General features: G+C 43.6%; 1 protein-coding gene across 3 annotated transcripts in view; it reads right to left on the reverse strand.

The window, feature by feature from the left end:
• The window catches only part of LAMA3 (laminin subunit alpha 3), a 250,418-nt gene that overhangs the window by 17,557 nt on the left and 217,058 nt on the right, over nucleotides 1-15,803 (reverse strand). For all 3 annotated transcript variants that reach the window (XM_043889262.1, XM_043889260.1, XM_043889263.1), the window contains 5 exons: nucleotides 9,012-9,129; nucleotides 8,521-8,661; nucleotides 6,074-6,213; nucleotides 4,201-4,332; nucleotides 2,382-2,535 (listed from right to left, as the gene is read on the reverse strand). In XM_043889262.1, coding sequence (XP_043745197.1) covers nucleotides 2,382-2,535; nucleotides 4,201-4,332; nucleotides 6,074-6,213; nucleotides 8,521-8,661; nucleotides 9,012-9,129 — 685 coding nt within the window. The remainder of the gene's footprint in view (nucleotides 1-2,381; nucleotides 2,536-4,200; nucleotides 4,333-6,073; nucleotides 6,214-8,520; nucleotides 8,662-9,011; nucleotides 9,130-15,803) is intronic.

Raw genomic sequence — 15,803 nt, forward strand, 5'->3', positions numbered from 1 at the left:
TCAGCTTTAGCATCAGTCCTTCCAATGAACACCCAGGACTGATCTCCTTCAGGATGGACTGGTTGGATCTCCTTGCAGTCTAAGGGACTCTCAAGAGTCTTCTCCAACACCATAGTTCAAAAGCATCAATTTTTCGGCACTCAGCTTTCCTCACAGTCCAACTCTCACATCCATACATGACCACTGGAAAAACCATAGCCTTGTATTACCTATCCTCATTTACAAGGCTTCCCCGATGGCTCAGCAGGTAAAGAATCTGCCTGCCATGCAGGAGACCTAGGTTCGATTCCAGGGTCAGGAAGATCCCCTGGAGAAGGGAATGGCAACCCACTCCAGTATTCCTGCTTGGAGAATTCCATGGACAGAGGAGCCAGGTGAGCTACAGTCCCCAGGTCGGAAAGAGTCAGACACAACTGAAAGACTAAGCATTCACTCACTATCCTCATTGATGCTGCAAGAAGTAGACCCACAGAAAAGTTAATTATTCAAGAGCACACACTTACTACTCACCAGTAGTAAGTGAGAAAACCTGATGCAAACCCAGGAAGGCTGGCCCCAAAGTCCAGTATTTAACCACAAAGCCTGGTGGTCTTCTGTTTTTGGGCTTTTGGAGGCAGAATTAGTTTCTTATTCTGTCTAATCTGAGGGCTTGCATGAAACAGGGAACATTACATCCAGTGTACTCACTGGGTCTCCCACATCAGTTGCCCCATGCCACTCTTCTGCTGATGCCCCCAGAGACACCTGCCAGTCTCCCACCAGCTTTCCACCTGCTTGAGGCACCTGTCACTCAATATGCCACCTACTCCATTCATTCTCCTTCCACCTAAAGGCTTGTCCTTCTCCTCTCTCCATAACTGACTTCTCCATCCCCCTAGTAACCTGCACTAGCTGTCTCAGAATTATATTAACTCTTGCCTCTCCTCTGCCACCCACCTTCAGTTATTATATGATCTGATACATTCCATCCCCTGAATAACTTCGAGTCCATATTCATCTCCACCAGGACTGTGCTAATCTAGCTTCTCAGTAACTCTCAGACTAACAGTGAAAAAAAAAATGACTGACTTCATTCCTGATGGGGGTGTTCTACAGATGATCTCTTCCTAAGAGTTAAACGACAACCCTTTGGGATTTATGAAATATATTTCTTCTTAAATAGCATTAAATGTTTCTCTTTATGTACTATCTCTGCAACTCCCCTGAATCATCATGCAGTGGGAGAATTACTGACAGACAAGCAGCATGTGGTTGACTCGAAGTGAAAAGTGAGTTGAATGGAAGTGCATTGCTCTCAAGAAGGCCCCAGCTTTGGGGTCAGGCTGAGTTTAAATTCCAATGCCGCTTTCCATCTGTGGGAGCCTGCACAAACTGCTCACCTTTCTAGGCTACTGCATCCTTTTCTCTGATAATAGTACTTCTCCCACACAGTTATGTGAGGGTTTAGTAAGAATATCCACTTAAAGAGCTCGGTGTAACACCTGGCACATTGGAGGGGCTCAGCGTTATCCATTAATCATATTAACTGTAACCTTGGATATGAGGTCACACTGTTGACCTCAGGCAGAGCTAGGAATTCAAGTTCTAACCCTGTGTTCAGTTTATGATAATGCTTCCACTCTTCCAAACCAGGAATTTCATTTCCTTTCAGCCTCTCTTAGAACTAAACATTAGAATCACCCAGGAGCTTTATAAACTCCTATTGCTTGGACCTAACTCAAGAGTATTTGACTTAATTGGGTGGGATGCAACTCATGCACTGGGATTTTAAACACTCCCCAGGTGTCCCTAATGTGCTGTCAAGGTCAAGTCACACTGGTCATGGCAAGGCCTGGGTGCATGTGTGTATCCGGTTATAGAATGCAAGACAGAGAAATGTCTGTGGGTAGGAAAAGGCTCATCAGCTGCAGATACTGAGAAACTGAAGTCAAAGTCCTGTTTGTTCTTAGTTCAGTCGATAAGTCCTGTCCAACTCTTTGTGACCCCGTGGACTGTAGCCTGCCAGGCTCCTCTATCCAGGCAAGAATACTAGAGTGGGTTGCCATTTCTTCTCCAGGAGATCTTCCCATGACAGAGACTGAACCTGCATTGGCAGGTGGATTCTTTATCAGTGAGCCACCAGGGAAGCCCCTCTATTTGTTTACAGGGCTGCGAAAATTGCCAAGTGTTCAAGATTCAAAAGAGAAGCTAAAAAGAAAACTTTTTTTGGTATAATTTTGGTATAATCCAACTATGGATGACCCATTAGTCCCACTTCCTGGAGGCACTGGCTACCATGGGAGAAAGAAGGTGATCTACACTCCTCCCCAACATCTCCAGCGAGGAAGATTCTGAGAATCACCGAAAGAAGCAAACCCCAATGCAAGGTTCTTGACACTCACCTGGTGGATACTGAAAGTCTTGGCTTTGTAAAACCTTGTGGACCCTTTAAGCAACATTAGAAAAGGTGGTTCATTTAAACTGCAGAATCCCAGGGACACATCTCTCTTGGAAGACTTACTGGCCAGATCCAGGACTTCGGGACTCTCTGATGATCTGGAATGACAGCGGAAACAAACTCTGACACATCCAGGAAGACACACTGGCAGGGAGAATTTGTTTCCAACATACACATTCTTACTGCCCTGATTTCTGGCTAAACGCTCATCTGTTTCCACCTAGTACAGGGTATGTGTGTGCACGTGTGTTAAGTCGCTTTAGCCATGTCTGACTCTGTGACGCTATGGACTGTAGCTCACCAGGTTTCTCTGTCCATGGGGATTCCCCAGGGAAGAACACTGGAGTGAGTTGCCATGCCCTCCTCCAGGGCATCTTCCAGACCCAGGGATCGAACCTGAGTCTCTTATGTCTCCTGCATTGGCAGGTGGGTACTTTACCACTAGTGCCACCTGGAAATTATTAACGCATATATGTGGAATCTAGAAAAATAGTACTGATGAACCTATTTGTAGGGCAGGAATAGAGATGCAGAAGTAGAGAATACATGTGTGGACCCAAGGTGGGGGAAAGGGGAAGGTGGGATGAATTCGAGGAGTGGCACGGACACATATACACGACCACGTGTGAAACAGAGAGCTAGTGAAACGCTCGGGTACAGTACATGGAGCTTAGCCCGGTGCTCTGTGATGACCCGGGAGGGGTAGAATGAGGGGTGGCTGGGAGGGAGGCTCCAGAGGGAGGGCATATATGTATATTTATAGCTGATTCACGTAACTGTACAGCAGAAACTAACACAAAATTGTAACGCAACTATCCTCCAATTAAAAATAAATTTTAAAAAACATACAAAAAAAGAAATATGAAAAACAAAATAGGCAGAGAGGACAAACACAGACACCAGATGACCTAGAATGATGATGAATAACAGGAAACCACAGAAGTGAGTTCAAGAAAGGATTTATCTCACTGCATTTCTGTAGACAAATCTCATGGGTAAACCTACTTTATCTTATGACGGTCACCAAGCCCTAACAGCAGCTCACAAGCCTACCGGGCTACCTAAGGCTCATGAGCAGGCCCGGGCCCTCCCTCTGCTCAGGGGAGAGCTTTGCTCTCATCTAAAAAGGGACATAATCTGAATGTTAATTTTAATTAAACCTTTTCCAAGGTTATGTTCCAAAGCTGCTGCTACGAAGGGAGGCCGGGCCCCAGAGCTTTCGGTTAGTTTGCTTTTAATGCGTGCATCGTGCCAAAGATGTGAGCGTTGGACCGTAAAGAAGGCTGACACCTAAGAATCAATGAACTGTGGTGCTGGAGAAGACTCTTGAGAGTCACTTGGACAGCAAGGAGATCAAACCAGTCAATCCTACAGGAAATCAACCCTAAATATTCACTGGAAGGACTCATGTTGAAGCTAAAGCTCCAACACTTTGGCCATCTGATTTGAAGAGCTGACTCACTGGAAAAGACCCTGATGTTGGGAAAAATTGAGCGCAGGAGGAGAAGTGGGTAACAGAGGTTGGATGGCATCATCAACTCAATGGACATGAGTTTGAGCAAACTCTAGGAGATAGTGAAGGACAGGGAAGCCTGGCGTACTGCAGTCCATGGGGTCGCAAAGAGTCAGACACAACTGAGCGACTGAACAACAACAAATCGTGCCAAAGAAGGTGTTTGGAAAGTCTGCAGATGAGAGCAGCATGAAGCCATGGTGACAAGTTCTCTGTGTCGGCAGGCCCCTCTCATCAGCGGCACACACACCTCTGGATGAAAACATTGCTGATGCAGCCCTCGAAATGACTCCCGCCCAGACGCAGGGACTGCTGGAAATCTGAAAGGCCTCGAAGCCTTTGGTTATTCTTCAGAGGCTGGTCATCAATGAGGAGCCGGAGTCTGAAAAAACAAACAAACCAAAAAAACAACAAACAGGAGTGAGAACAGCTGGTGAAAACGATCCTCTCCAGGTGGGCAACTGACTGTCTTTGATTCAGACCCAAAGTCTTTTACCTGAAAGAACTCACTAAACTATTTTGAGAGAACATTTGCAGTTTTGTTCCATATATTTCTTTTTGCACATGGCATTTTTATTAAAGTACTCTACAGGCATAGCTCCTTTTATTGGACTTCATTTTTAAAATATGCTTCACAGATATTGTGGTTTTTGAAAAATTGAAAGTTTATGGCAACCTGCCTCAAGCAAGTCTACTGGCACTGTTTTTCCAATAGCATTTCCTCACTCCGAGTCTTAGAGTCTCACTTTGGTAGTTTTCACAAGATTTCAAACGCTTCCCAGCGAAACAATTACAACTCCCTGAAGGCTCAGATGATCGTTAGCATTTTTTTAGTGATAAAGTATTTTTTATGTAAGTATTCTCTACGTATTTTTTTATGTACATAGTTTTTTTAAACACCTGTTGCACACTTGATAGATACAGTATAGGGTAAGTGCCGGAGCCTGCCGGCAAACGAACTGGTCAAGAACGCAATTACCAGAGTACCTAGGAAAAAGAAGACTCAGAAAGAGAAAGATGGGGTTGAGAGGGACGGAGTCCGCTTGCGTCTGACTCCGCCAACTTCATTGAAGAATACCACGCCTATATATTCGCTAACAGGCGTTACTAAGAATAGATCGAGGGTTTTGCATACGTGCAGAGCTACAGATGTTTTAAATTCCCACACTTAAGATCAGTAAAGCATTAATTACCCTAGCGCCCAACATGATTAAGATCATTAGAACATTAGATAGAAAACAGGCTTCATCAATAGAACATTAGATGAAAACAGGTTTCATCAATAGAATATTAGATGGAAAACAGGTTTCAGGCATGATGAGCTTATCAGCACCAGAAAAACAGGCAAAAAGGTCACCGGTGTGTTTTTTCCCTGAAGGAGACAAATGCCAGTCTATACTTTAACAAGAAGGGGTGGCAGGACAAAGAGAGACCTTTTGATCTCTCTTAGGGCCGTAAGGGGCCTGTACATTCAGGCCGGCTCCCTGCAGGTAAGTATAACTTTTATATTCACTGGGAATCAAAAATGTTGCGTGACTCTTTTTATTGTGTCATTAGCTTTATTGCAGTCATCTGGAATTGAACCCACAATACTCCCAGGTGTACCTGTATATATACAGAAAGTGCAGGTCCTAAGTGCCCAGCTCAATGCATCTTTGAAATGTGAAAACACCAACACCGCCAGTTCCCCAGGCACCCTGCCTGGGCTCCCTTTCCAGTTCTCTCTCTCCAAGAGTAACACAGCATGCCAAATTCTGATGAAATAGTTTAGCTTTGCCTGCTTCTGAATTTCATATACATGAAGTCACGGGAAAAGCAGTCTTTCACATGTGACCTCTCTTGCTCGGCCTTACATGCGCGGTTCATCCACGTGGCTGTGAACAGCTGTAGATCCTTCATTCTCATTCTCCCATTTTGAATGTACCCCAACTTATTTATCCATCCAACTGTTGATTCTCAGTCAACGAGAAAATTGATACAGTACCAAGAAGAAGGTCAAGATTTACTAGTAAAATAGTGTCAACATTGAGGACAAATATGTCTCAGAAAAGATACTAGAAAATTCCACTAAGCTAAATAAAATAAAATTCTTAGTGCTCTGGCAGAAGAGCCATTTCACTCACCCAGAGTTGTCGCTTATTACAGATACATAATGCAGTAAACCATCCATGTACGTCTGTGGAGACGTGAGAATCGGGCTGCTGCTGTCCCTGGTGCTCAGTTCAATGTGACCGTCTTCCAGGGTGACCTGCAGACTGCTTGCCTGCAATCATCAGAGAACAACGTACCCATCAGTGCAGTCCACCTGCATTTATGATTATGAATGTATCAACACTCAATGTGTGAGCAAAACTATGTACAAAACAGGATATTTCAAACCTAATGTTTTGACTTTGCTATTTTGATCTAAAGGTTATTTTTGAATATTTGGACTCTGTGTTTATGAATATAAAAATCTTATGCAAATTATTTCAACATTGATGAATCTGTCAATTGCATTTTATGGACCTACAATCATTAACCAACTTAATGTCTCCGTCAATTATATAAAAGTTACACCATTTCTAAATTTTTCTATTTTTGCTTTCACTCTGCTGAAGTTACTTTCATCAGGATCAATGTTTTTTTGAATACATTTTTACAACAAAGACTTGATTCATCTATTTTCTTCATAGATGATTACAATGACAGCTTCCCTTCAGTCATGAATTTTTTATTTTTGGGTCCTAATTTCCAGGAGGTTCAATTTTCCAATGTCAAACTCTGCAGCTATAAATTTTGGCAAGATAATTTGATTCTTTCTATTAATTGCTAATGTTCTTTAAATGTGTGTGGTTGTAAATAAATATTTAAAAAATACAAAAAAAATTGGTGTAGTTTTGGCAGTTGTCATTTTCATTTTGTTGATGTGTTTTCCCTACCAGGTACAATTTTTGTGGTTTTTCAACTAGATGTGATTCTTCAGGGAGCTTTGAGCCTAAACCAATGTTTACAGAGTGTGTTTGTAGCCATTGTCTCACTTTATGTTGAGTTTTTTCAACTGGCAATATTTATTATAAACTGGATAAAAGAATGCTAACTGAAATGTATTTCCTAAGAAGTTGAATCCATTAAGAAGTTGCAGGCACTGTTCCTAGGGTATTTGAAGGGTTCCTGCCTTGTCCAGGATTGACCTATTCTTTTGCTAAGCCAAGTCTTCTGCCTCTTTTGGACCATTTTGTATACTGTGTATTAAGTGTCCCCACTCCTGCAGAGGAAACAGGAGAGTGTGTCAGAAGAGTTGGGGCAAGGAACTTCCCTGGCGCTCCAGTGGTTAAGAATCTGCCCTGCAATGCAGGGGATGAGGGTGTGACCCCTGGTTGGGGAACCAAGATCCCGCATGCCACGGGACAGCTAAGCCTGTGTGCTTCAACAAAGACCTTGTCCCCATGCCACAACTAAGACCTGATGCAGCCATAAATAAATAAATACTTTTTGACAAAAAGAGCTGGGTCAAAACATCCTGCTCTGATAGAAAAGCCAGGCTCACAATCTAAATGTAGCCATGTGCTTTTTCAGGGGTATTTTTGTTTTGTTTTTCAAAAAAAGGATCTCAAAGCCATACTGCATAGCACAGGGAGCTCGGTTCGGTGCTCTGTAATGACCCAGAAGGGTGAGACGGGGGTGGGAGGGAGGCTCCAGAGGGAGGGAATATATGTATACACATGGCTGATTCACGATGTTTTGCAGCAGAATCTAATACAACAGTGTACAGCAATTATATTCCAATAAAAAAATAATCAATAGAACATGAATTAAAAAAAAAAGATCTCTAACAGCTGATTGAAAAAGACAGCAAGAGAGGAGAAGAGTTCTATTTACAACATAACCACAGAGGCAGCTAGTCCTTGCTTTCAGCAAATACTAGTTGTCTGCTGTGCTGTCAGTCCTGAAGAAACAAACTCAAGAAGAAGAGTGTCCTACTTCTCTTTCTATTTTAAAACCCCAGTTGTTCCACCGGCCAATTTCAGAGTATTAGCTGACTTTTACGCCTACATGACCACACTGGCTAAATACTCTTAAGTCAGAGAATCTCTGTGGCTCGCTCTACAGGAACAAAGAGCAAAAGACATTACTTTCTTCCATTCTCCGATGCAAATATCGTCCAACAAGCTGCTGCTGCCAAAAAAGGAATCTCAAGAGCTCTCTTTTGTGGAATCACAAACGAGTAATGGGTGTACATTCTGATTTTTTTTCCTTAGTTCTAAAAACTTAAAGCTACATTATTATTACTTATACCAGTTCTACTTCACCTTCACTCAAAATACACCTGAAAAGAATGAAAATGGGGCCCACGAATACACATAAATCCCATTATGTAAGCTAGAATGTACTTTCTAAGCCTGATTTCTTTTAGGCCCTACCCCAGGACGGGCAACTACTTCCATGGTTGAAATCCACAAAAGCATCTACTGTGTGATGCTAGACAAAAATGCCCAACGGATTTACCTTCAAAATCCCTCTATTGTTTTTGACATTGAACCTTGAGTCAGGCTTAAATCTTGTTCAACATTCATACAATATTTCATACCCCCGTCTGATGACTTAATAAGATGCCACTGGGTTGAAAGGTCTGAAACCCGAAGGAGGCTTGGAAGTGGCTGGATGATGGGAAGTCCAAATTGGTGAAACTCAACTGTCCTCCCCTGGAGAATGAGGCAGATCGCACGAGCTGAAATGCAAACATGGAATAAATTACTGGCCCTGTAATCATCCCACGGCTGAAATAATAGTATCTTAACCTAGGTCACTTCACTTGAACTGACCCATGGGAAAAAACAGTTTGCTTTTTCTTCATGATAATTTGCCAACCATCTTGGTGTTTTTGTGTGCAGAGCTGGTTTTCCTACCTTCCTACAAATTTAATACACAAGCCTGAAGAGGTTTTGCAAGTACAGGGAGAGTGTAATAAATGAGCTAGTTCATCATTTCAGAATACGTCAAAAGTTGGTGTGTTAACGAAAGTCAAACATGGGTTAGCTGGGGACCACTCCTTTGCAAGGTTCTGAACTCTTCACTTACCTTCCAGTCTTCTGAGCACTTTTTTGTTACTCCCACTGTATCATTCAATCTGACGACGCCAGTGGTCTTCTTCAGGTTCTTCATGCAGCCTCGGAAAGCAGGTGTAGAAATGTTAAACCTGATTTGGGGATGCAAGAAAAGGAAGAGATGGACCAAGCGCAGGCTTGCTAGGGAACTGCAGCTGAAACATGGCACTCATTCCCTACAGCTTCTCACCCATGAACAAGTATGTGTTTTATGGTTATCTCTTCTCGTCGGATTTCTATACTGCTACTAATTTTGTGATACTGGGAAAATCTATTAGATATTTCCATTCTGTGTGATTTGCATTCTCAGTATTGAAAATGAACACAATAATGTTGACAGAAGAGTAGCCAGTATCCCCAAAAAGTATAGACATATAGAAGATGTACAACATCTGAAACTGCTCCCCCCATCCTCTCCTGGAGTCATGATAATGCATCATTAATTAAAAGCATATTAATAAATTAATATACTAGAAACATCATATAAATATATATTAAACTCCCTGGTGGCTTAGGTGGTAAATAATTTGCCTGCAATGTGGGAGATTGGGAAGGTCCCCTGAAGAAGGGAATGGCAACCCACTCCAGTATTCTTGCCTGGGAAATCCCATGGACAGAGGAGCCTGGTGGGCTACAGTCCATGGGGTTGCAAAGAGTCAGACACGACTGAGCGAATAACCCTTTGAATAACTAAATAAATAATTAATTAATTATAGCCAGAAATACTCTAGAAAACTTCTTGATCTTTTTTTCCTGTCCAGTTTTAAGTCAGCCACTGTAAACGCCAAGGAAATAAATTATTACTTTTTGGTCCTAGTCAGTTAGGAAGTGTGGCTTGGTATATTTAATCAGTGCCAAGCTGGAACAACGGAAAGCACTGTCCGGCCTCATATGCTGTATCCACCACCTCCTAACTGTGCAGGCTGGGCAAGAGGTCACTGTGGGGATTAAACAAGTTCACGTCCAGGAGGTGCTCGGAACCCTCCATGGCACTCGGTCCTGGGCACTCAGGAGGAGCTTCTGAGAAAAGCTGCTCTGGAGCGTTGGGCTCTTGTGTTGGTTCAAGTTCTGTCCTGGGTGTCTTCTCTGTGTGTCTATCTTCTCATTTATACCATGGGAAGGTGGCAATCTGCTTCCCAGCCCAGAGTTTAAATGAGATAATATGGGTAACATACTCCAACGGTGCCCAGTACAGAGCAAGGACTCGGTGAGATGGCAGAATTGTAACTAGCCCCATCGCATCAGTGCATCACTATAACAAAGCAATTTCTTCTTTTTTTTAAATTAAAAAACGTTTTTTTTGGTTGGGCTGCACAGCATGTGGGATGTTAGCTCCCTAACCAGGGATCAAACCCAAATTGGAAGCGTGGACTCTCAACCAGGAAAGCCCCTATAATGAAGCAATTGATAAAGCAGCTCTTCCTATGTGGCTGCCTTGGCATTTCCCCTTTGATTTTCAGATCTATCTGGAGCGGATGTCACACAAAAACACTAACATACGTGAAATGACTGAAGTCCAGGCAAATATTTGTGTTTCTTAAGCAAATGATGTACTAAGACAAACACAAAGCTGACTTCATTACTAATCCCTAAAGGGGCTCACTTTTCTAAATGGAAAGATGTCTGCCTTCATTTTTATTCAATTCATTATAAACAGCTGAGCTACATGTAATATGCATAAAATTAAATTTTATTAAAAGGCAGAAACAAATCCTCATGGGCATCACAGCACAAGCTTGATGATTTTACAAAACTGGCTTCTTGCCTCAGGAGAGGAGGAAAATTCATATCCATTCCTGGGGCTTGTCTATTTGTCCATATGTTAATATTTATTAACTCATTAATATTAATATTTTGATCCATTCTCTCTTGGGTTTCAACATGCTTTAAACTCATCCACATCTCCCAATTCCTTTTTTCCATAAAGCATAGGTTGAAGGAAGAATAAGGTGGCAAAAAAAGTAAAGGGGAAAGGAAGCTAGCTGACAGACAAGGAGCACCTGTTTTGTGCAAGCTGAAGCTCCAGTACTTCGGCTACCTGATGCCAAGAGCCGACTCATTGGAAAAGACCCTGATGCTGGGAAAGATTGAAGGCAGGAGGAGAAGGGGTTGACAGAGGATGAGATGGTTGGATGGCATCACCAACTCAATGGACATGAGTTTGAGCAAACTCCAGGAGATGGGGAAGGACAGGGAAGCCTGGTGTGGGGCAGTCCATGGGGTCGCAAAGAGTCAGACACAGCTGAGCTGCTGAACAACAACTATTATCTGATCTTCACAATAACCTTTTGAAGGAAATATTTTCTTTTTTTAAAAAAATATTTACTATCATCTTGTTAATCTATTGTTACGTTTTTGTTTATATTGGAGTACAGCCAACTAACAATGTGCAATAGTTTCAGGTGGACAGAGAAAGAACTCAGCCATACATACACATGCATCCATTCGCCCCTAAACTCGCCTCCCATCCAGGCCGCCACATATCATTGAGCAGAGTTCCCTGTGCTCTATGGTATATCCTTGTTGGTTATCCATTTTAAATACAGCAGCATGCACCTGGCCATGCCAAACTCCCTAACTATCCCTTCCCCCTATGTTTCCCCACAAGGGAGATATTTTCTCACCTGTCATTACTGAGCACTTACCATGAGCCAGGCACTGTGCTAAATCCTTTACTCTGAATCTCACGACCAGTCTAAGAGCTAGTGCATCACTGTGCCCACGTTACAGATGTACAAGGAGGCTTGGGAAGGTTAAGTGACTCCCACGAGGTCATGCAGAAGGAAGGTGGCAGCATTGGGGTCCCAGGGGTCGGCGTGTCACACAAGCTAGTGTGACCTGAAGCCCTTGCTCTTTGTGCTTACACAGGTGTGTACCCACAGCACTGCAATGATCATGACTCTTTCCTACAGAGCAGTTACCTACAGCAGAGACATTAAAATGAAAGATTCATTTCCACTATTCTTCGGGATGTTCTTGTTACTCTGGCTCATCTGAGGGTCTAGAGTTCCACATCTGCTCCAGAATTCAGGTCTGAGCACTCCTGCTAGAGGAACTTGACTGAGGAGGGGTGTAGGCTGCCATAAGAATGGGTGCGTATGCTGGGGTATGTGTACACACCATGGGCCAAGCTGTTCACAAAGGATTAGCTGGGTCCAGCCTGCTGTGGGCAGATCTCAAGAGAGCAGGAGGAGCAAAATCAAACCCCGAACTCAGTGCTGGGTATTAACAAATGTTCAACAGAGCCTTGCCCAGTGTTTAGTTTTGGAGTTTGTTTCATTGTGATGTGATATTATCATACTCTGTGATGCAATGATGTATATAACTCCTCGGGAAGTGTTTTTTGTTGGTCTGAGGCACTGTCAGGGATGACAGTGCATCGCTGGCATCATCAGGGGTGACCTGCTCTTCTTATGGGAAGCAGATGGGATTAACAGACTGTGGTTTGGCTTCTGACTCTAATCCTACACAAGTCACTCCAAGATCTGGGTCCCCAATCCCAGAAAGTATGCTACAGGGAGAGAGAGAAAACACCATGCTCACATGGTCTCTTGCCTATGCTCCTGTACACAGAGCTAACATGAGGCTTGCTTCTCTCCACGTTAGGCTCAAGCATTGACTGTCTCCACTACCCCCCCGCCAGGGCTCAGGGCACCTCCCCCCTTTGAAAGAACTGCTGGTTGCACCTACAGACTCAGCTGTGGGTCACTGGGGAGAAATCCTCTGTGACCCACATCAGAAGGGGGTCTCAGGACTCTGAACCATCAACAACAGCACCAGAGGGATGAAGCAGGGCCAGAAACAGCTGAATACCATTAAGCATTTTACTTGAGAGAGAGGAAAAGCTCAGTGAAATCTTTTGACCGGCCTCTGTCTCCTGCATGTTCCATGTCCTTATAGTTTGACTCAAGACTCAAAGTATAAACTTACCCAGAAAAAGGAGGCAGTCCCTGTTTGGAAGACCCTAAAACAGATGCCTAGGAAAATTCTATATGTCTATCTGTATGTGTGTGTGTGTGTGCATGGACACACATGTGCACACATGCACACTCAGTCATGTCTGACTCTTCATGACCATATGGACTGTAGCTTGCCAGGCTCCTCTGTCCATGGGATTCTCCAGGCAAGAATACTAGAGTGGGTTGTCATTGCCTTCTCCAGGGGATCTTCCCAACCCAGAGATTGAAGCCAAATCTCTTGTGTCTCCTACATTGGCAGGCAAATTCTTTACCACAATACCCATATATGTATTTCTTTAATGGACAGAAATAAAAAGGCAAAGAAAAGTTGAGTGTTGACTTAATCCAAGGTCACCCTACTCGTTGATGGCTAAGCCCAAACTAGAACCATTTCTTTGGATCCTCACCCATTACTTTTTCCTAGCAAACCTTGCTTGGCCGACACCCTCATCAAGGTCTGTGGACTTTCTGCTGTCGCCACACAGAGGCAAACACCTCTGAAAATCCCTTGCGGTTCTAGGGGAGCCCACTTGCCCCCATAACCTCAGTAGCCACCTGTTCTCAAGCTTCGTTCACCCTTTCTCCAGCCTGGACGTCTCTCCAGAGGTCAAGGCCTTCCATCTAGTCTTTTCCAGGCATCTCCACCTGCTGTCTCCTGGGACTCAGCCTGTCTCAGACTGAGCTCACCACCCCGTTTCTCTGCTGGTGCTGGCCATCTGTCCAAGCGCTAGATCAAAGTACTTCTTGAGCACTTTTCTTTGTTATTCTTCAAACCCAAGCAATCTTTCAGCACTGCCCATCTGCTGCCCTAAGTATAACAAGAATCCACTCTCTCTTCCTCGTCAGCACTGTTTCCGTGGTCAGACCACCTGCCTCTCTCACCTGTTATGCTCATCTTCAAACCTCTCCACCTGCCTCTGCCTTTTCCCTCTTAATCCAATCTGCACCCTGCACTACAGCAAGCTACTGAAAACCCAAGTCTGATCATGTCCTTTCTCTGCGGAAGCCCCCAATGGTCCTTACTGTGACTTTCAAGATCCTCTGTGGTCTGGCCCCTGCTTCCCACACCAGCCACAACGGCCTGCCTCATAGTGTCCTCTTGCGAGTTCACACTTTGGTTCTTATCTCTTTACTTATGTTGAATTTCATATGTCAGGGTCTTTCAGATCTACTCAGAGACCACTTTCCTGATACCCTAAAGGGTAGATAGATTCCATTACTGGGTCCCCATCACCCCGAGCTTCCTGTCTGATGGCACTGGCCTTATTCTACTGTCTCCCTTCTGCTATACTTGAGACTCTTCCCTGTTCATCATCATCCCAGAACTGACCACACTACCTAAGGTCATTAGAAAGCCAATAAGTGCTTGTGCAAAGAACAAACAAATGACAGCCTCTAATGTGTGAATGGTGCTGCCTTAGGTTACTTTATTTTATTACATTTAATTGAATAAAACCAAGTTTACTGGCCATTTATAACTAGCTATTCAAGGTTGAACTGCTATTTAGTACTGATTATATTAAATATTAATATTACCTCTTTGGCTCTTAATTTCTACATTAAAATTCAGAGGTTACATACCATGATCCACAAGGTCCCTTCCAGTTCAAAGAACCTAGGGAGGAAAGACATTCACTCCCAAATTCTATTAAAGTGCTGAACTTTCTCACCTGCATCTCTGTCTTTGGGGGCAACCCTGACAGCTTTTATTTTTACGATCTTTTTGATGTAGACCATTTTTTAAAAGTCTTTATTGAGTCTGCTACAGTATTGCTTCTTTTTTATATTTTGGGTTTGTGGTCAGGAGGCACATAAGATCTTATCTCCCTGACCGGGTATTGAACCTGCATCTCCTATATTGGAAGGCTAAGTGCCAATTACTGGACCTCCAGGGAAGTCCACAGACAACTTTAAGACAAAGATTAGTGCCTCCTTATTGAGGCTGGACAGCTGTTCAAATGTATAAGGATTTGAGAAGACCACCGTGACACAACACTTCATAAATCACATCTACTACTCCTTCCAAATGACGGGGAAATTAGGAAAAGAGTTAACCAGCCTCAGATCTCATATGAAAGCAATCATCATCAAACATTTTGGGAACTCTCTTAGCTTAGTCATGAGGCTGTAGTAACCCTTCCAAGGAATCTTCTTTCCACACATCACTGTCAGCCTTTTGGAAGGATGTAAACAAACGAACAAAATGTGAAAGTTATTTTTAAGTATATCCTCAGAGTCGTGTTTGTTTTTCTCATTCCCATTAAACTTTACTTCCATTCAAGTTAATTCATTTGTGTATCCATTCATCCGAGACAGTCATGCCCCTAGTCCCTCCTTGATAACACACACATAAGGGGGCAGGTAATACAAATGTGCCTCATGTCCTAGGAGACACTTCAGTGCCCCAGCTTTCGGCGCCCAGGGCCGCCTGTGCTCCCCTCTGTACCAACCAGGACCCCAAGTGAAAGTGAAAGTGTTAGTTGCTTAGTCATGTCTGACTCTTTGCAACCCCGTGGACTGTAACCATCAGGCTCCTCTGTCCATGGAATTCTCCAGGCAAGAATACTGGTGTGGGTAGCATTCTATTCTCCAGGGGATCTTACCGACCTAGGGATAAAACCTGGGTCTCCTACATTGCAGGCAGATTCTTTACCACCTGAGCCACCGGGGAAGTCCACAAGGACCCCAGGATATAGCCCCTATTTTTGACGGCAGTGCTGTCAACACCAAATCTACTCATGTGGTTTTGCTCCTCCCAGGAACGACAGTGGAAGTGGTACACTGTTCCCTCATCTCCCCGCCACCCT

Source organism: Cervus elaphus, chromosome 27 (assembly GCF_910594005.1).
Source record: "Cervus elaphus chromosome 27, mCerEla1.1, whole genome shotgun sequence".
Taxonomy (NCBI): Eukaryota; Metazoa; Chordata; class Mammalia; order Artiodactyla; family Cervidae; genus Cervus; species Cervus elaphus.